The sequence below is a fragment of the Podarcis melisellensis genome (genome assembly GCF_964234715.1).
Source record: "Podarcis melisellensis genome assembly, chromosome: 4".
In the NCBI taxonomy this organism is placed as follows: Eukaryota; Metazoa; Chordata; class Lepidosauria; order Squamata; family Lacertidae; genus Podarcis; species Podarcis melisellensis.
In genome coordinates this window covers 101,768,012-101,787,825 of record NC_138531.1, presented here as the reverse complement: position 1 = coordinate 101,787,825, position 19,814 = coordinate 101,768,012, and the positions used below count along the sequence as shown (strand labels likewise).

At 49.8% G+C, this 19,814-nt stretch overlaps 1 protein-coding gene across 4 annotated transcripts in view; it reads left to right on the top strand.

Moving 5' to 3' along the window:
- The window catches only part of NUP98 (nucleoporin 98 and 96 precursor), a 43,720-nt gene extending 25,124 nt beyond the window's left edge, over positions 1-18,596 (top strand). For 3 of the 4 annotated variants that reach the window (XM_081909520.1, XM_081909518.1, XM_081909517.1), the window contains 16 exons: positions 545-683; positions 795-972; positions 1,418-1,582; positions 2,341-2,517; positions 3,297-3,456; positions 4,548-4,974; positions 6,047-6,279; positions 7,080-7,349; positions 8,222-8,379; positions 8,583-8,726; positions 9,228-9,367; positions 10,466-10,687; positions 11,997-12,238; positions 13,282-13,436; positions 15,381-15,492; positions 17,143-18,596. In XM_081909520.1, the coding sequence (XP_081765646.1) occupies positions 545-683; positions 795-972; positions 1,418-1,582; positions 2,341-2,517; positions 3,297-3,456; positions 4,548-4,974; positions 6,047-6,279; positions 7,080-7,349; positions 8,222-8,379; positions 8,583-8,726; positions 9,228-9,367; positions 10,466-10,687; positions 11,997-12,238; positions 13,282-13,436; positions 15,381-15,492; positions 17,143-17,360 (3,140 nt within the window). In that variant the 3' untranslated portion in view covers positions 17,361-18,596. The remainder of the gene's footprint in view (positions 1-544; positions 684-794; positions 973-1,417; positions 1,583-2,340; positions 2,518-3,296; positions 3,457-4,547; positions 4,975-6,046; positions 6,280-7,079; positions 7,350-8,221; positions 8,380-8,582; positions 8,727-9,227; positions 9,368-10,465; positions 10,688-11,996; positions 12,239-13,281; positions 13,437-15,380; positions 15,493-17,142) is intronic. The other variant, XM_081909519.1, reaches the window with a different exon arrangement.
- The last annotated feature ends 1,218 nt before the right edge of the window (positions 18,597-19,814 follow it).

Sequence of the window (19,814 nt, the reverse complement as noted above, 5' to 3'; positions counted from 1 at the left end):
TCCTACGCCCCACAAATAACCCAGAGATGCATTTTAAATAAAAGCACGCATTCTACTCATGTAAAAACACGCTGATTCCCGGACCGTCCGCAGGTTGGATTTAGAAGGCAATTGGGCCGCATCCGGCCCCCTGGCCTTAGGTTGCCTACCTACCTCTGGTATATTGCAACACATGCAGTGTACATGCACTTAAACCCATCAGTTCTTGAATGTGATCACAGTAACAGTACAGATGACAAAGCTGCACACAGTATGCACAAATTAGAAGTTGTTTGGATTCATAAATGACGCTCCCAAGTACATGATTGCAAAACCTGATTTGCGGCATTAACTGGCCGGGGGCTGGTGTAGGTGTGCGTCCCCCCTAGACCTTTCTGGGAGTTGGCGCCAGACTCCTGCTGCAGCTTGTGTGCTTCTTGCATAGATTTCTAAGACACTCCCGGTTCTGGTGATTGCGCACACTTGACCAATGAGCTTCGATAGCTTTGTTGCAGTAGCACTCCAGGTTAAGCTGATGCTGAGAATCTGTTCATCTCCTCCCTAGGCTACGGCTCAATCTACTTTGAAGGCGAAGTGAACCTGACTAACTTGAACCTGGATGAGATTGTGCACATCCGCCGGAAAGAAGTGATTGTCTACCCAGATGATGAGCAGAAGCCACCCATTGGGAAAGGATTGAACAGGTAAATATAGAGCAACCCAGTGTTGGCTCACGTTCACCGTGAACACGCTAGTTCATCTGTTAGGAGTCTTTGCCTCTCTGGCCTCCATTAACCCTCTTTGTTTCTTAACAGGAGAGCTGAGGTCACTTTGGATGGTGTTTGGCCCACGGACAAAACCTCGCGTTGCCTGATAAAGAGCCCAGAACGGCTAACCGAAATGAACTACGAAGGCAGGCTGGAGGCTGTCTCCCGGAAGCAGGGCGCCCAGTTCAAGGAGTACCGCCCTGAAACTGGTTCGTGGGTATTCAAGGTAATAATAACAGCTGTGTATAAGTAAATGGAACCAGCTTCTGTACCAAAGCTTTTTTCTTTCCTTGGCCTGGAAAAATTTAAGGCACACTCTAAAGGCAGGGATAATTGCAAATTTACACTATTGTTTGCATAAAATTCCAACTGCCCCATTTTGGCGACTCCTCAGAAATACTTCATTTGCCACAGGAATGGGGAGCCTGTGCTGCTTCTCTGCATCCCTACCCCCCATGATGTTGTCAAACCAGCTCCCGTCATCTTTAACCATTGGTGCCACTTTTGGCTGCAGCAGATGGGAGCTGGAGCCCAGTATCAACTGCAGGCTCCCAATCTCTGGTGTCCCGGCCGCCAGTATAACTTGACAGGCAGGATATTGTCTTCACTTACTGATGTCCACAAGCTACTAGTTCAGGCCATCACCTATGCTGGCTTTGGTTTCTGTCCAGGTGGCTCACTTCTCAAAATACGGTTTGCAAGATTCTGATGAGGAAGATGAGGAGCACCCATCGAAAGTCGAGGCAAAGAAACAGAAAACGGCTCAAGTGCCCCCGCCGGGCCTGTTGGCGTCTCAGCAAATGGCTCTAGGTGGGAAACCAGCACCTCCTTCCAAGGTAAGGGAAAGAAAAATGTGGACTGGAGCCCTTGTAAAAGGGAAGATTGAAATAAGTTATACAGTGGCAGAAGAGGACCAGGAGGGGTGTCTCCAAATGTGCAGGGGTTCTGCTTTTTCTCTCCCCCCCCCCCATCCCTGCTCAAAGCGAAAATTGGCCATGCTCTCCTTGCTGATGATAAAGACAAGAAAAGGCACAAGAGTGGCTGGCTGAATTTCTCTCTTTTTTTCATTTTCTTGCCGCATCATTTTTAGTATTTTCCCCAAATTTTAATGAATCAACCACAAAGCTAGCTGCAATTCTCTCTTCTGGTCCTTATGAGCCAGGAAGTAAGAGGACAGGTGAGCCTTGTCGCTTGTCTAGAAGCAGCATGTATAGGAAAGGGGTTTGTTTTGGCTCTCCTGTGCTTCAGGAGGAAGGGCAAGATATAAAACAAAGGAATAGGTCAGAATTTCAGCAGCTTAGGTTTCCCCAGTTGGCCTTGTTCCCTCTGCCTGCCTCGGTTTAGTGGAGGAGTCATGATGATGCCAGCCTAACACCGCCTATTGTGACATGGCATTGCCACGCTGGTCTCTGTCTCCAGTCCTACATGATACTTGCTTTGCCAGCTCATCAGCTGCTCTGTGTGGGGCACTCGGCCACATCCAGAACTGGGGTGGGAGGCCTGGGCTCTGCTGATCTTTCGTGGCAGAAGTTTATTACATGCTCCGCTGTTTTGGATCTGTATTGCATTGCCTCTTAACTCCTGATGCCTGCAGAGCCCAGACGTTGAGCAGCTTGGGAAGGTTGTGGAATTTGACAGTGACATGGCAGACATCACTCAGGAGCCAGCCCAGGACTTGGTCACGGAAGAGAGTTTTGCAGAGGAGCAGGAACCAGTGCCAGCTTCTGCACACATCGCATCCTCTCTGGACATCAACCCTCACACATTGCAGGTGAGCCCCTCCTCGTTTGTGTTGCTTGCCTGGTAGGGTCCTCCTTTGGTCTTGGACTCGGACCTCACCACTTGTTCCTATAACCAGGTATACCTGCTCTTCACTCTTCTCTGAGCCTTCTGTGGCCTGTATCTGTTTGCTTCTATCATGTCACCATGGATTCTCCTTTGCTGTGCTGGCTGGGGCTGATGGGAGTTATAGTTCAGTACATCTAGAAGGCATCAGGTTGGCCAAAGCTGCCTTTTCTGGGCAGCAGGGCAGATCTTTCTCTCCCCATCCCAGGTGGGACAGATTTGGCAGGTGGGCAGGGCTGCCCCCCTGACATCACTTTGACACCAGGCCCTGAGCTTTGGATTTCTGACCATCAGGGCTCCAAGTGCAGCATCCCTGGACTTTTCTTTGAGCATCTGAAAGAAGTGGGTGGGTGTGGTTTGGGGTAGAGGGCCTCACAGGCCAAATTGGACTCCCAGCGTGCCAGAATCGGCCTCCATGCCAGAGCTTCCCCACCCCTGCTGAACATATTTACAAGTCACATGCCCTGCCTTTGGACCAGTCAGAAGATGCAGCCCTCAAACGGGGGGTCTCTGAATGTCAGAAACCTAAAAGGTCCATTTACAGTAACTGGACAAAGGTTCATTTTTAACTCATTGGTTTTATCTCTTGCTTTTAGCATTGTTAGGTCAGTGGATATTGAATGAGCACACTAGGGAAAAAACAACTTTCAACTTTTTAAAAGTCCTCTGTAATGTATGATGACCTTGCTCTGTACTTTTTTTCAGATAATGAAAGCTTCCTTGCTTGTGGATGAGGAGGACTTGGACCTGATCCTGGACCACCGTTTTGGCAAGCAAGCTGCACCAGTGGACACATCCCAAGACCTCTGTTCCCCCAGACTTCCCATCTCCTCCTTGATGCGCGGACGCAAGAGCCGCCCCTCAGGTACAGTAAGAACCCTGGTCTTTGTGCTGGCGCCAAGGGGGAAACGGTTCTTAAATGCTAAGCTCTGCTTGGGACAGACTTTCTGCAAGGCAGTTCCTCTCATTGCTTGGCCTTTGGGACTCTGTTCAACAAAGGATTAAATTAAAAATAAATTGGTTAATTCTACATTTCCAAGGCTTTGATGTTTGTTGAGTAGTGCTCTGTGAATTTTCCTACTGTGTATGAGCCACCTTTAAGACTTTTTGGAATGGTGTCCAGTAAATTAAGTAAAAGAAGTAAGGAAGCATTTTGAGGAGGGTGGGGGGAGAGTAAGGCACTTTGGGGGATGTGATCTGTCATTAAACAGAGTAGTGAGACCTTTGGGCTTTTCACAACACAAAGTGTCACTGCAGACACCAGTGACCAGTCTGTATTAGTCAGTTTACAAATGCTATGTTCTTTGATGTATTATTCCGGCTGCTCTAATGTTGAACCAGGGGGAGCATTTGGGATCTATTTAGGAAAAAGCCCACACATTGCAGTCAGTTTAGAACAGGAGTGGGGCGGATCCAAGGCTCACCAACCCTGAAGAAAACCAGACAGGAGTGTTTGGGATTCCAGAGCAGTGCTGCATATACCATTTCTGCACATAGACAGACATTAACGCACACGACCTCAGCAAAGTGACATGATCCCTGAGCAAAGTCCAGGATGAAACCTACGGGGCTCTCATAAGGGTTCCTCACATGTTGCTGTGGAAACTCGAGGTTTAAGATTGCAGAGTGACAACTAACGCATCATAAGTAACGTCAGTTTTTTCCGTGGAGTCCATTCACCCATTCAGCTGCGTCATAAGGTGATGTACACACAGGTCTGAACCAATCATGCATTGAGGATTGTGACTGTAACTTTTGGCCTTGAATGAAGGCCTGGAAGCTTCAGCTGGTTTGAAATACTGAATTGGGGAGCAGTAGGCATGTTGCAACCTTCCCTCAGGCCACCGGAAGCCAGCGCATGTGTCCAGAAGCATGCTTTTGGGTAGCTGTGCTGTTAGAATGGTGATCTGTCAGAAGTCTTGTCTTCCTAATCAAGGCCTTCCTTCTCCTCCTCAGTTGGTGGGCTGCTGCAGTCAAGACTCTCAGGCGGATCTTTACGCGTCCCATCTACTTCCCTCCAAGACAGACGCAGTCCAAGAACTTCCTTGCTGGCCAGCGCTCTTCCTGCCCCGCCTTGGTCCCTCGGTTCTCCGCTGACCGGCGCATTCACAATGCCCAGCCTGGAGCCTGACATGCCGCTGAAAACGGTGGGCGTCCGCAGGCATCCCGATCTGGTGCCTCTGGAGAAGTCTGTCACCTATGGGAAAGGAAGGCTGCTGAAGGATATGGCCCTCTTCATGGGACGCTCCTTCCGTGTCGGCTGGGGGCCCAACCGGATCCTCGTCCACAGCGGGGAACAGCTGAGCACATTGAGCGAGCCAGAAGATCTCCGCAACGAATCCATGGAGTATGGATTCTTGCCAACGCCTGTTGCTCCTAAACAGTGAGACGTTATTCTGTTCTTAAATATCAGTCTCCCAAAGTGTTACGCAGTGAGCTGAGTTACCTGGCTGGCTAGTCTAGTTTGTACTGATGTGGGCTTTTGCCACAGAGGCAGAACTAATTTCTTCTTACCTGTTCACCCTAGAGGGTGGGTGGGGAAACCTCATGCCCTTTTCTCAGCCTGCTGCACTTGGTATCAGGAGTTCGGCTGCACTGCAAGAGCAGTCATTCCTGCCCTGGGTTTTTGTTTACAGTGGTACCTCGGTACTTAATTCGTTCCAGAGGTCTATTCTTAACCTGAAACAGTTCTTAACTCTGAAGCGTGTTTTTGCTAATGGGGCCTCCTGCTGCCACTCCACCGCTGGCGCGTGATTTCCGTTATTATCCTGTGGAAAAGTTATTAACCTGGAGCAACCACTTCCTGGTTAGTGGAGTTTGTAACCCGAGGTACCACTGTATTTCCTAAAAATTATGTATTGCTTTGGAGGGTGTGTGTAAGAAAACTCCAAAGCAGTCGAGTGCTGGTCTTCCTTCAGCAGAGCAGGTTCCCTCTCCCTACCTTGTCCTGAGCTCACTAGCAGCATAACAGAAACCTTTTCCAGGACCGGGCATATTGCCATCTTCCAATAATATAGAGAGGCAACTCTCTCAGCACAGCACCTTGGCATCACTTGGCTCCTCCAGAAGCAGCAAAGCTTTCTGGTTATAACCGTTGGAAACTGCTGAGTTTGTTGCCTTGTCGTCTTTCAATGCATAGGGGCTGTGTATGATGAATATTTTCTTACTATGGTGCTCCTTTTCAAGCTAATGGCTTGGCTGAAATTCTGTGCTGTTTTATCCAATGGATGTTTGTGAATAAACCCACAAACGGAGAAGCAATGTGGGGTCTTTGAGAAAATGCTTCCCACCACCTACTTACCCCATGCTTAAACTTTTGAAGCTGTGCTTAATTTGTAAGCTTCCTTGAGGGCATATTATTTAGAAAGGCAGCCTGTATTTATTTTTAAATAATCGAATATTGCCGTGACAGAGCCACTCATCTCCCTTGATCTGTGTTCCCGATGCCTCTGCAGGCTCTCGGAGTCTCCCTTTAAGGTTCACGTGGAGAAGCTGAGCTTGGAAGGAAAGGCAGCTGACGAGGACCTAGACTCATACCTTGTTCCACTGGAGATCAAGCTGAAGCAGAGCACTGTCCACATGGATGAGCCGTGCCCTTTCCTGACTCCCAACCCTGGCGTAGCTGCTATTCATGAGTATGCCCGGTGGGCAACGGAGACGTCTGCAGACCCAGAAGAAAGGGAAGAAGGTGGGCACAAAACTGGGTGCCAAAGAAAAGGAATGGGGTGGGTGGGTGGATGGAGGAATTGGAAATGTCAGGTTGAGCTCCTGTCATGTTGTGGGAGGGCTGTTTGAACCAGCTTTTTGAGGAGAGCCTGCTCTGTCCTGTGGCTGTGAAGAGGCAATTCTGCCTTGGCCAGTGGTAGATGGTGCATGCAGGCATTGAGTCACTGCTTAGCATCTTTCCATGCCCCAGTCTCATGTCCCACCATGGGCTCATGCCCCAGCACCTGTTTTAGAGCAGAACCACCGTGGAAGACACAGCGAGGCAGGGCGTTCTGGTAACAGACCGGCCTCCTGCTGTCTCCAGCAGCTGCTGTTGACCTCCCAAGCTGTGATGCATGGAGAGCGGGTGGGTGCTAGGAACAGAAGAGATTCCTTGGTCTTTCTTGCTATGGATGCAACTTCAAGGGGCCAAAAACTGCAGCATCTTGGCAGGATCAGGTGTGAGCTTTTACGGACCCTTGGTGCCTTCATAGAATTGGATTTGGAAGGCCCAAGGTGACTTGGTGGCACTGGGTATTTCTGGCCTCACCTTCATGGTCCAGATCACAGCTGGCCACAAGCAGAGAGAGGCAGGTGATTGACAGAGCAGAGGTAGCAGTGCACAGTCCAGGATTTAAGCTACAGTGTGGGGTGAGGGTGGAATGGCCTTAGGAGCCCCCTGCTGCATGTGTGCGGCTGGGACCCTCTTTGCTGCTGCATTATGGGATAGCACAGGGCAGGCCTGCAGGGTCGTGTGCTGATCTCTCTCTGCCCTCTCGCCAGCTGCAGTGAAAGACTGGTGCTTGGTGTGGACCCTTTGTGAGGCGCTCTGGGGCCACTTGAAGGAGCTGGAGGCCCGCTTGGATGAGCCCACGGAGTACGTCCTTGCTCTGGAGCGCCGGAGAGCCTTCTCCCGCTGGCTGTCGCAAACGGCTGCTGAGCGGATCAAGAACGAGGTCTCGCTCGCCCAGAACGACAGTCCCGCCCAGGCCGTCTTCAGCTACCTTACTGGGAAGCAGATCAGCGAAGCTTGCCGGCTGGCGCAACATTCTGGTAAGAGGGCGGCTTTTCACCTGGAGCCAGGATCTAATAAGGATCTGCTGGATCCTGTCGGGAGAAATGGTGTACTGCCAGTGCTGCTTAGCGGGTTGCCTGGAGAGGGCGCAGCAGGCAGAATCTTGAATTACAGGCTGTCCCTTCCTGTGGTCAGGGTATTGGAGGCCCTTATGCCTCCAGAGTGAGGAGTCTCAGGAGAGAAGTAGGTGGCTGAGTAGTGGGTTTCCCTGGATGAAGGCCCAGCCTTGCGGAAAGGTGCTTGTCTGTTCCTTGGAAATTGCCAGCGCCAAGAGGAAAGCTCTCCTTTGCCCGCATCTTGACATAAATTTGGCTTCCTTCAGCACAGCAAAGAGCATTGGCCCGAGGAAGTTCTGCCCGCCACCAATGTTGTTTGTTTCTGCAGGGCTGGTAGGAGGGAAATGCAGAGTTCCTTTGTAAACTCTTCACCCCTCATTCTTCTCTGCTTTAGCTGCTCCCTAGAAAAGGATTGGAAGGGGATTTGGGTGTGTCTTCCCAACTAGATCAGCTTCTTGAATTTCTAGGTGAGCAACACCAAAAAACCCCACTGCCTTAACAGGCTTAAATCAACCAATTCTTGCTTATGATATTGAGGGTGGGCTACATGCAGCACTCCCCAAGCAAGAAGCCATCTATCATGTAGCTGGACTTGGTTTTCCTATGGGCAGTTATTTTCTGCTCAAGTCAGTGTGGTCCTGCCCCCTCCAAAATATGTGCTAGAACATCAATGTCTGCACTGCTGCCATCTTTTGGCCAAGCAAGCCCGTCCCTGCGTCCAAGTAGTTTACATTTCAGGAGAGGCTGCTCACTGGGGTTTGTGTCTCTTCTGACGTGCTGCTGTTGCGTTACAGGGGACCACCGGCTGGCTCTGCTCCTCTCGCAACTGGCAGGGAGCCAGGATGTCCGGGAGCTCCTTGCCATGCAGCTGGCAGACTGGCATCAGCTACAGGCGGACTGCTTCATCCAGGAGGAGAGGCTGCACATCTTTGCCCTTTTAGCTGGCAAGCCGGTGAGTTGCGGAGCCTGGGCTTGCTTGTCAACCCTGGGCACTGCTTGGCCAGTTGCGTTAAGAGGGTCACATGTACACACAACGCCGTCACCAGGCCAGCGAGCCTCTGTGGGTGTCCCTCTTGCACAGCAAAGCTACTGTGTTGGGCTCTGTGCCTGGCCCACACTGACACTCTGCCTCGGCCCTTTCCCTCACTTCTGCAGGTGTGGCATTTGTCAGAGAGGAGGAGCATCAACATCTGCGCCCATCTGGATTGGAAGCGTTCTCTCGCCATCCACCTCTGGTACCTGCTTCCTTCTACAGCGCCTCTTTCCAAGGCCCTCAGCATGTATGAAGCTGCATTCCAGGTAGGCGGAAGTCACAGTCCTGTTTGGCCAGAGGGCCAGCCTTGAGCCCCATCCCTAGAGCTGAGGCACTCCGGCCTGTTGCTGCCTCCTGAAGGAAGGCCAGGATGATGTGCTGTGCTTCTGCTGAGCTCCCTTTGCTCTTTGGCATATGCAGGAACATCACCGATGTTCTAGAACAGACTAAATGTCTGTGTCTAAGTCTGCATCTGGTTCCCCACAAGGGACACCCAGAGACCCCCACAGGAAGCCCATAAGCAGGACATGAGAGCAGGCCCCCGTCTCCTCCTGCTGCCTCTGATCCTGTGGGGCGGGTACAACTGGCAGCCATTCCCCACCTGTCAAATTGCCTTGAGGGGAGGGGAGAGACAAGGATCCAGCTCAGTTTCCAGCTCCCTACCCCAACGTCTCTCTAGTGCCTCCTCGGAACAGGCATACACAGGAGAGAGGCCTTTCCTTCTTCCTGCAGCTGCTTCCCCTCACTCACTGGTATTGTGTTCGCAGGACTCCTCGGAGGGAGAGAAGTATGCCTGCTCTCCGCTGCCTCCGTATCTGGAAGGCTCAGGCTGTGTGATTGAGGAAGGCGATCAACAACACCCGCTCCGAGACGTGTGCTTTCACCTGCTAAAGCTCTACAGTGATAGGTAACTCTTCCTGTTTTCCTGCACGTGCTGAAGGCGGACTCTGCTCCGCAGATATTCAGCTCTCGTAAATCTTTTGGTCTTTTAAGGTGACACAAGACCCTTTGCAACAGACTTCACAAGGCTGTCCCTCTGGAATCTCTTTCCTCCTTGTGAACTCAGGTTATGCTGCAAATGTGGTGACCTACCAAGAAGATCCTGGTTTCTGCCCACTCTGCGGGGAGGAGCTCCCCAGATATTATTATTGTTTATTAAATTTCTATGCCACCCTTCATACGAGGATCAGAGGGTGGGTTACAATATGAAAATACATACCATAAAAATACATACCATAGTAACAAATGAAAGCAATAACACACACCCCACGCATAGTTTAAAAGACCATAGATGGTTTAATTAGCCAAAGGTCTGGGAGAAGAGGAATGGTAAGCATCCTGCTTAAAAAGTCCCAAATCAATTTACAGCCATCTGGTTGGCCACTGTGAGATAGCTGTGAAATAAGATTGGCCACCCGTCTGGTCCAGCAGGCTCTCCTCGTGTTCTTATGTTCTAAAGTGTTTTTAAAAAGTATGCCTGGTGGGGGAAGGGGGGGGACATAAACAGAAAGTTGTGTGCCTGTCAAAACAGCCATGGGACGTACAATACCCCTTTCCCTCCACTCCCGTATATATTGTGTGGAGGGGGATACTGAAGTCCAGGACCCTAGAAGCTTAACAGTGGTGGGGATTTAGTTTATCAACACTGCTTTTTTGTCGTCCCCAGCTTAAGAGTTCTAGTTATGATTCCTCTCCAGTGGATATTGGGCTTAACAGTGGCGTATCTTTATGGCTCATTCAAAATTCAGTATTGGGGCAGAGAGGGAGAGAGGAAGATGCATTGATGCCAGGGAATGACTTCTGTCTTGTATGTGGCTGTGGGCAGTCCTGCTAGTCTCATGAAAGGTCATTTCCCTCCGATGTGTTTGCCCTTTAGGCCTGGACTTGCAGACCCTTCTGCTTCCTTGGAAAGTCTTTCGGCGTGCAGCACCGTGAACTGGAGTGTGGGCCCCGCTGTGGCCAGCCGGCTTATGCTGTTTCCTTCCTTCCTCGTGTTCCCTTGCAGGTGTTACGATCTCCACCAGCTGCTTGACCCGAAGAGCATAACAGCGGACCCCTTGGACTACCGCCTCAGCTGGCACCTGTGGGAAGTGCTGCGTGCCTTAAATTACACCCACCTCTCAGAGCAATGCCAGGGAGTGCTGAACGCCAGCTTTGCAGCCCAGCTGGAGAGCGAGGGGCTGTGGGAATGGGCCGTCTTTGTGCTTCTTCACACCCCCAGTGCAAAGTGAGTGTGCAGCCCTCCTTTATCTTGCAGGGCTGTTTAGTGGGTGTGGGGGTTTTCTTCCCACAGGAGGAGGGAGGTGCATCCTGTCAATGTAGCATCATGCTATCTGAAATGGTGGCATTCTCTTTGGGGTAGAGTATGATCTGCTCTCATTTAACAGCACTGCTATTAATAAAATTGGCCCTGTGGGCTCTGAACATGCACAGGTTTTTAGCAAAACACCCACTGATGTGCTACAAAGTATTTAAGAACTATTCTCTAAAACACGAGCCTGTTTAACAAAGATTAAAATATTAAAATATTTTGGAATCTTTCAGTGAAATAGAGAAATTAACTTTTCTTCCTTTTGAGTCATATTCTAAGAACTGATTCAAACATGCATGCTCATCATATAAAATTTCTCAGAAGTTAATAACACAGCTTAATAGTACTGACTTAAAATCCGTTGCGGCATTCGAATAATACCAGCAATATCATTCATTAGGTATATGATATAATACATTTTGAACTGATTTGAGATGATAGCAATAACATGTATTGGCAGCAAAGAATGGTAATTTGATTTATGGAGTAGATGGGAAGTCGGATTTAAAAGGAAGAGACCATTACAGTTTATGGATTATGAAATGTATATTAATTCTGTATGTAATGTGAGACTGATGATATTCTTATTATGTTGTAATTAGTTTTGTTGTTGTTGTGTGTTGAGCAAATAAAATATTATTTTTTTAAAAGAAGTTAATAACACAGCTGAATATTTGAAGGGACTTGAATAGGACTGTGTCTGAGATTCATCCCATCGGGTGATTGATCAGTAATGGCTCATTCACATGTTCCTTTGATACTACAGTCTTTTATAACTTGCTTACACAATGTTGAGAGCAGCCTTACCCACCCTGGTCTCCTTCCCCCGGGCGCTTGGAGCTACAGTTCTCTTAAGCTGGAACTTGGAGAGGAACCTGGGACAGAAGGGGTGGGTGGGTGGCATGATCAGATGAGCCTACAGTTAAGCTGTCCCTCCATCTAGCTTGGGAGAGTCTACTGTGAGTTGCAGGCAGTGGTTCTTCCGGGCCTTGGCCAGAGGAAGGACTTTGACAGCTCAGCCGCTGGACAGCCTTTGACAGGAGATGCCGGGGTGGAAGCTCAGACCTCTTTGCAAAACGTTTGCTTTGCCACTGAAGACCCTGTAAATTGGGGGCAGGGAGCAGCATTTGGGACCATTTTCCTGGCTGAATTGTGCTCATAGAGCTATTGCTGTACCCTCCTGCTTTATGCAAGGTCATACAAAGAGCATTTCTCTTTCCACCAGCGTGCGAGAGAGAGCTGTGCGTGAGCTGCTGAACCGTCACTGCAGGTTGCAGGAGACGCCCGAGTCGTGGAGCAAGGAAGCCTTCCTGATGGAGAGGCTGTGTGTGCCGCCAGAGTGGATCCACGAGGCCAAAGCCGTGAGGGCCAGGATGGAAGGGGACAAGCATAAGGAGGCTCTCTACCTGTTCAGGGCAGGGCACTGGAACCAGTGCCACAGGCTGGTCATCAGGCACTTGGCTTCAGGTAAGGCTTCCTTCCTTCCTTCCTTCCTTCCTTCCTTCCTTCCTTCCTTCCTTCCTTCCTTCCTTCCTTCCTTCCTTCTCCTGGGAGATGGAGGTAAACAGGGCATCTGAGTTTTGGACTGCCTTTACCAAAACAAAAAATCTGCAAACACTTAGTAGGATTTTGCCTTGCTTCCTAAAAGGAGGGGGCTTCTTTCATTATTATTTATTAAATTTGTATGTTGCCCTTCGGTAGTTCACAACATAAATATACAAAATGAAAACACAAAATACATAGTAAAACTAAGGCAGTTCAATAACCCCCTCCCTCACAAAAACCATAGAATGTTATTCAACATAGGGGATAAAATTGAACCCTGAGGAACCCACACTGAAGGCTCCACGGGTCTGAAGAGCACTCCCCAAGCATCACCCTCTGGAAATAACCACCCAAGTAGGACCAGAAGCACCGCAGAGCAGTGCCACCCACCCATAACTCTTGACGGCTGCTCCAGAAGGTTGCCATAGTCATTGGCATCAAAAGCTGTTGAGAGGTTGAGGAGAATTAACAGAGACCCATTTCCCCTGTCTCATTCCCAACAGGTCATCATACAAGATGACCAAAGCAGTTTCTGTGCCAATTTAAAGGGCTCTGGAAAATCAGTTTGGGAGTCCTCAACATCGCCTCTGAGACTAGTTCTATCAACTGAGGCAGTGAGATCTCTGGGCAGTGAGGCAGGTGGTAAACCAGCAGAATCCCTAATTTGTCCCAGTTGCCCAAAGCCAAGGACACACACTCTAGATTCCACCCCTCCTTGCAAATTGAACAGACACTCTTAGGAGGCGAAGGTGCCCTCTCCTAGTGGTGTTTCTTCTTCCTGGTCACAGCTTCAGAATGCCCCGTGTCCCATTCTTGGCGTAGATGTTGCCCACATCTGAAAGTCGTGTCAATTTCAACATCTATGCCTCCCTTCTGGAGAGTTGCTGTTTTACCAAACGTTCTGCCAGGCCCAGTAGTGTTGAAGTTCTCTTATTTGTTCATCACTTGCTGTTTCCCTCTTTCAGATGCCATTATTAACGAAAACTACACCTATCTGAAAGGGTTCTTGGAAGACCTGTCTGCTCCAGAGCGCAGCACCCTCATCCAGGATTGGGACACCGCAGGGCTGGTTTTCTTAGACTACATCCGGATCATTGAGATGCTTGACAGGATTCAGCAGGTGACACACTCAGGACGGGGATGGTGTCATTGCATTTGTACCCCTCCTTTTTCTCCCAAGATACTCCCAGGGGCTTGCCCGCTTCTCCCTCATTTAATCCTCACAACAGCCCTGTGAGGAAGGGGAGGCTGAGCGGCAGTGACTGGCCCAAGGCCACCCCGGGAGCGTCATGGCTGCATGGCGACATAAACCCCAACCTCCCAGGTTCTAGTCCAATACTCTAACCACCACACTAGACTGTTGCATCCTGCCTGCTCCCTTACAGAGAGCACTCTTGGGAATTTTCCTCTTCCCAGTCACATGCCGATCGAGCCTGATGTGCGTATTCAGGGAAAGCTACACTGCGTGTTGAAGCTAGTTCAAAATATAGGGAGTAATGCATGGGAAGGCAAACTAAGGCCCAGCGGCCGGATCTGGCCCAATCGCCTTCTAAATCCGGCCCGCGGACGGTCTGGGAATCAGTGTGTTTTCACATGAGTAGAATGAGCCCTTTTATTTAAAATGCACCTCTGGGTTAGAAAAATTAGAATATCATGGAAAAGTTCATTTATTTCAGTAATTCAACTTAAAAGATGAAACTAATATATGAGATAGACTCCTGACATAGTGAGATATGTCAAGCCTTGATTTGCTATAATTGTGATGATCATGGCATACAGCTGATGAAAACCCCAAATTAACAATTTCAGAAAATTAGAATATTAAATGAAATCGGCAAAACAAGGATTGCAAATAGAGCAAGACTGGACCTCTGAGAAACAGAAGCATATCTCACTTTGCATGTTATCTCATATATTAGTTCCACCTTTTAAGTTGAATTACTGAAAAAACAAACTTTTCCACAATATTCTAATTTTTTGAGTTTTACCTGTAGTCTGGCTCCCCACAAGGTCTGAGGGACAGTGGACTGGCCCCCTGTTGAAAAAGTTTGCTGACCCCTGGAGTAAAGCATCTGAATGTTCCTGTGTTGAGACATTCCCTGCAGGTGAAAAATAAATCAGCTAGCATGCCAAGGGAAAAATGTTCCTTTGGACGTGCTGGTTTTCTACTGGCAGGGAGATGGGCTTGCCAAGGGAGGGTGTGGCCTGTCGAAATCTCTGCTACGACTGAGCTCCTCCTCCGGTCGAGCCTTTGGAATCTCCTCCTCCGACGATTAACGACCTGAGCCTTTGATAAGGCTCCAGGCACATTCTCCATTCAGCAGAGTATCAAAGCAGCAGAAGAGAAATTTGAGCTACATTGCTAGGTTTTATTTCTAACTACGCAGACAGAAAAGAAATATACATGCTCTCTCTCTCTGTGAAAGGCAGAGAGCAACTGGAAAACAAAGGATCAGGAAACCAGTAACATCCCATCCGTCTCCTGTCTTTCGTGAGACTTCCAACAGCCTGGAATCTCTGGAATGCAAAACAGAGTCTGGTGACTCCAAGCACTGCACAGTGGCATAAACAGAAACCAACATGGCCATGCAGTTGATGTATGGGGGTCTTTCCATCTGCTGTGCTCTTCCCACAAGGAGAGGAGGAGGAGATAGCCCTCTTTTTTCTTAGGCTCTAGTGCCCTTAAATGCTGCAAAAGGTGATTCAGAGGCTGAGACCTGCCTGCGCACTGTGTCTTCTAGCTTGGGGGTGGGGGAGTGAGGGGGAACTGCCAGGACTCCCCAGGTGCATGAAGCTCAGCTTCGCATTCCAGTGATCGGAGGAATTTCTGGGAGGGAGAAGAGCTTCAGGCGGCTTCACCAGGCCGGGGCTGTTTGAATAGTAATGGTGGCCATCGGATGCACCATTGCGAACACTTGCCTTGAGATTAGGAGGGGAAATCTGCCCCATGGAAATTCCGCTGGAAGCCTGGCATGAGACATTTTAATAATGAGGAAGTTCTCCAGTGGGGCTGTTGTCACCCCAGTGAGTGACGCTTCTCCTTTCTCCTGGATTTCCTTTTCAGCTGGATTGCTCTGGGTACGAACTGGAGGAGCTGCACACTAAAGTGACGTCCCTTTGCAACAGGATAGAGCTGCTCCAGTGCCGCAATGCCAAGGATAGGCTGGCTCAGTCTGGTAAGGCTGTGGGGACGCTGTTTCCTTCAATAATAATAATAATAATAATAAATTCTCTTCTGCAATGTGGCTCTGAATCTTCATGGCCACTATCGTGTAAAATGCAGCACCTGGAGGCTTTTGTGGTGTGGAGTTTAGGTGGTGGTGGTTTGCAGTTGCCTTGTGGAACAACGCAGGGCACAGGGCATGTTGCAGAATGTGGGTTTTATTGTAGTAATAATAATATAATTTATTTGTACCCCGCCCATCTGGCTGGGTTTCCCCAGCCACTCTGGGCGGCTTCCAACAAAGATTAAAAATACATCAAAATGTCACATATTAAAAACTTCCCTGAACAGGGCTGCCTTCAGATGTTTTCTAAATGTCAGGTAGTTGTTTATCTCTGAAATCTGGTGGGAGGGCGTTCCACAGGGAGGGTGCCACTACCGAGAAGGCCCTCTGCCTGGTTCCCTGTAGCTTTGCTTCTCACAGCGAGGGAACTGCCAGAAGGCCCTCGGAGCTGGACCTCAGTGTCCGGGTAGAATGATGGGGGTGGAGATGCTCCTTCAGGTATACTGTTACTGATCCTTTATTTATTTCATTTATGAATCCGTTCCCGTGAAGTGTTTCCAAATACCAAATGATTGCGGATATAAAAACAGTTTAAGCAATTACCTCTGCAAAGCCAACTTCAAGTAATTTCAGAGGCTGAAGGCTTTCCTCATCTTCAAAAAGCCAGTGCCTGCCTGATGCCTTTGGCTGGGTCGGGACGATATGGGATTGGGGGGGCAACTCCCATCTCTTGCGGGGGCGCAATTAGTGCCAGTGCCGTCCATTAAGAGTTTGGGTGTAATCTTTGACACCTCCCTTTCCATGGAGGTGCAGATTGCAGCTATAACAAAGGCGGCATTTTTCCATCTTTGCCAAGCTAAGCAGTTGGCTCCTTATCTCTCTCGCCCTGACCTAGCCACTGATCCACGCGACGGTCACCTCCAGACTGGATTATTGTAACTTGCTCTACGTGGGGCTGCCCTTGAGACTGACCCAGAAACTCCAGCAGGTGCAGAATGCCTTACGGCATCCTCGCTGCAAGATCACATTCATCCGGTGCTATACCAGCTGCACTGGCTCACAGTGGAGTACAGGATCAGGTTTAAGGTGCTGGTTTTAACCTTTAAAGCCCTATACGGCCTAGGACCCTCGTACCTATGGGACCGCCTCTTATGGTATGTCCCACAGAGGAACGTAGGATCTTCAAACAAAAACATCACCTTCAGAACGAATTAAGTTCTTAACCCAAGGTACCACTGTAATGGAATACTGGATGGTATAGTTTTTTTTATAAAATATGCAGGGATTTATGATATGTAAAATGAATCATGGAAAGAGAAGAAGGGAAGTCATTGATATTTTAAGGATGTACGAATGAGGATTTTAAATTGGAAAACAGAAAATTTAATAAAAATTTACATTACACTTGTAACCTGAGGTCAGCCAAGAGCACACCATAGACTAGACCAGTCGTGTCTGGTAAATGCAAGGGCTTCTCTCGCTGGAGGTCCATTCCCCTGGGAAACTGGTGTAACCAGCTCAACTGTAAATACTTTTCAAAGCTCTTTGATACGTTCATTCGCTCAAGCCTTCGCTGATTTGCCCATTTTTCGCACCCAGAAATGGCCAAGCGCATTGTGGACATCCTGCGCGTGGTTTTGAGCCTGCAGCACCCTCCGGACCCTGCCTCGGACTCCACCCCGGACGTGCAGAGAGTGCCGCTGCGCCTGCTCGCCCCCCACATTGGCCGCCTCCCCATGCCCGAGGACTACGTGCTGGAGGAGCTGCGTAGCCTCACCCAGGGCTACCTGCGGGAACTGACGGTGGTGGCGCAATGAGGGCAGCTTGCCTCCTCGCCTGGACGTAGCTGCCCTCTCTGAAAGATTCCTCTGCCCTTTGGCCCCAGGGCCCAGGGGGGTAGGCGGCCCCCTTCATGCGCAACTCCTTCCCGCCCCGGGGTGCTGCACAGCCACCACAGGGGGCAAAGTGCAGAGACTGGACTCTGGTGTTGGGACACCTCCCTCCCCCCCCCCCGCTTTCTAGTGTTAATAAAGCCTTTGCCGCAGCAGAAGCCAGCTGTGGGGGTCACTGGACCTGTGGCGGGCAGAGAGCAAGGCACCTTACAGATGGCACAAAAAAATCAGTGTGTGTGTGTGTGAGTATGTATACAGTCAAATCTCCATTTCAACTGAGCTCTGGTCAGCGTCCGTTTGGGTTTTTTTGGAGGGGGTGGGGGCTTTGAGTGTGTCCTGCGCTGCTGGGTTTGGACAAGTGGAGTCGACCCTGCTGCCCGTGTGCCTTATGGGGCTGAGTCAGATCTGGGTTGTGCTGCCTGACCTCTGCAAAGAAGGGAGGGGAGGGAGGTGGAGGCACAGCCAGGTTTGGTCTGGAAATGACACCGTTGGCTGATCCTTTCCGGGGGGGGGGGGGAATCCCTCAGTGACGTCAGCTTCCTGGCATCCTCTCCTAGGGTGGCACAAATGGCACCCCAGAGTGCTTCTGATCCTTGCAGGGGGCTGGCAGGTTCCCCTCCTTCTGACAGCCTGGCTTTGGGAGACTGGCTTGAGTCTTCAAGCTGAGCTGCGCCTGTTCTTCATGCCGAATCCCTTTGCAAGAAGTGCTGGGGAGGGGGGGACGCAACCTGATTTTAGGTTTTGTGCTGGGGGGGGCGGAGGGAGGGGGGAATGGCTCAAACCAATCAGTTCAAGGTGGTCATGTTGAATGTGTTTGCCATGTGGTTTCATCATACTGCCGAAAGGGAACTCCAGATGCGGAGCTGGTGAGCTGGCTGGCAGCCTCCAGGGCCCTGGGGTGGACAGTCTGCCCGAATCTCATAGGGCAGGGTGAGGCCTGGTGTGGGAGCTGCCCCTGCAACCAGTTGTGTAGGACCCCTGGAGGCAGTGCGTGTCTGCGTGTGCGTGTATGTATTGGGGGGGGGGGATGCCAGCAAAGTGGTGACGCATGAAGATTATGTAAAGGTTTTTATTGAAAACTATAAATAAATGATCCAGATTATTTTCTTGTCTGTTTTTCTGGAAATACCTTTATAAGAAAATAAAAAAAAGTTTATAGCATTTTCCTGATTGCCTCTCTTTTTTCCCTTCCCTTCCCCTCTCTTAAGAATCAAATGGCTCAACCTCAGACTTGGGTCTCTATTGTATCCAGGGGGCAGTGTTCAGTTCCGGGATGTGTGTGTCCCTCTTTAGGAAGAAAGGTGCAGGCACAAGAGCTGGGTGCGAGGGGAGCTGTGTTATTCCTCCACCATCCAAGGTGCTACACTCTGTATACGTTCCTGGGCATCATGAGTGGCGAAGGAGCTGCTTCCTTCCCCCAGGCCTTGCTTGCACGCTTTCCCCTCCCATCAAACACTGTGACTGGAGAGGGTTGGGTGAGATTCTGACCTGGGATTGGAAACCAGAGCTCTTGATGAGCAAAGTCCAGCTCTCCTCCCCATCCTGGCATTCTCCTTATACGGCGCAAGAAATATTTGCAACACTGGCTGCTGTCACCGTCTGCAGTGATCACAGCCTTACCGATAAGTAACAAAATGTACAGTGGTACCTTGGGTTACAGACGTTTCAGGTTACAGACTCCACTAACCCAGAAATAGTGCTTAAGGTTAAGAACTTTGCTTCAGGATGAGAACAGAAATCGTGCTCCAACGGTGCAGCGGCAGCAGGAGGCCCCATTAGCTAAACTGGTGCTTCAGGTTAAGAACGGACCTCCGGAACGAATTAACTTAACCCGAGGTACCACTGGGGTTTTACCACTCAGTTTTACTAAGGATCAGGCAGAGCACAGAGTGATCCCTGAAGGCAGGCTTTGGGCTTAAACTTAGGAACATGTACAAACAGGTTTACCCCATATGGGAGATTACCTGGGGGACTGCTTGGCTGGCAGCCAGCAGTTCAGTCCAGGATGTTCGCAGGACGAAAAGGGAAGATGGAAGAGTAGAGAGGTGGCAGTGTGACTATAGCAGGGGTCAGCAAACTTATTCAGCAGGGCGCCAGTCCACTGTCCCTCAGACCTTGTGGGGGGGCCGCACTATATTTTGAAGGAAAAAGAATGAATGGCTTCCTATGCCCGAAAAAAATAACCCAGAGATGCAGTTTAAATAAAAGCACACATACTCATGTAAAAACACGCTGATTCCCGGACCGTCCGCAGGCCGGATTTAGAAGGCAATTGGGCCAGATGCGGCCCCTGAGCCTTATTTTCCCTACCCATGGACTAGAGCTTTTGTTAGGTCAGGTAAGGTCATGCCCACCTACTGGTCACATGCAAGGAAGGCC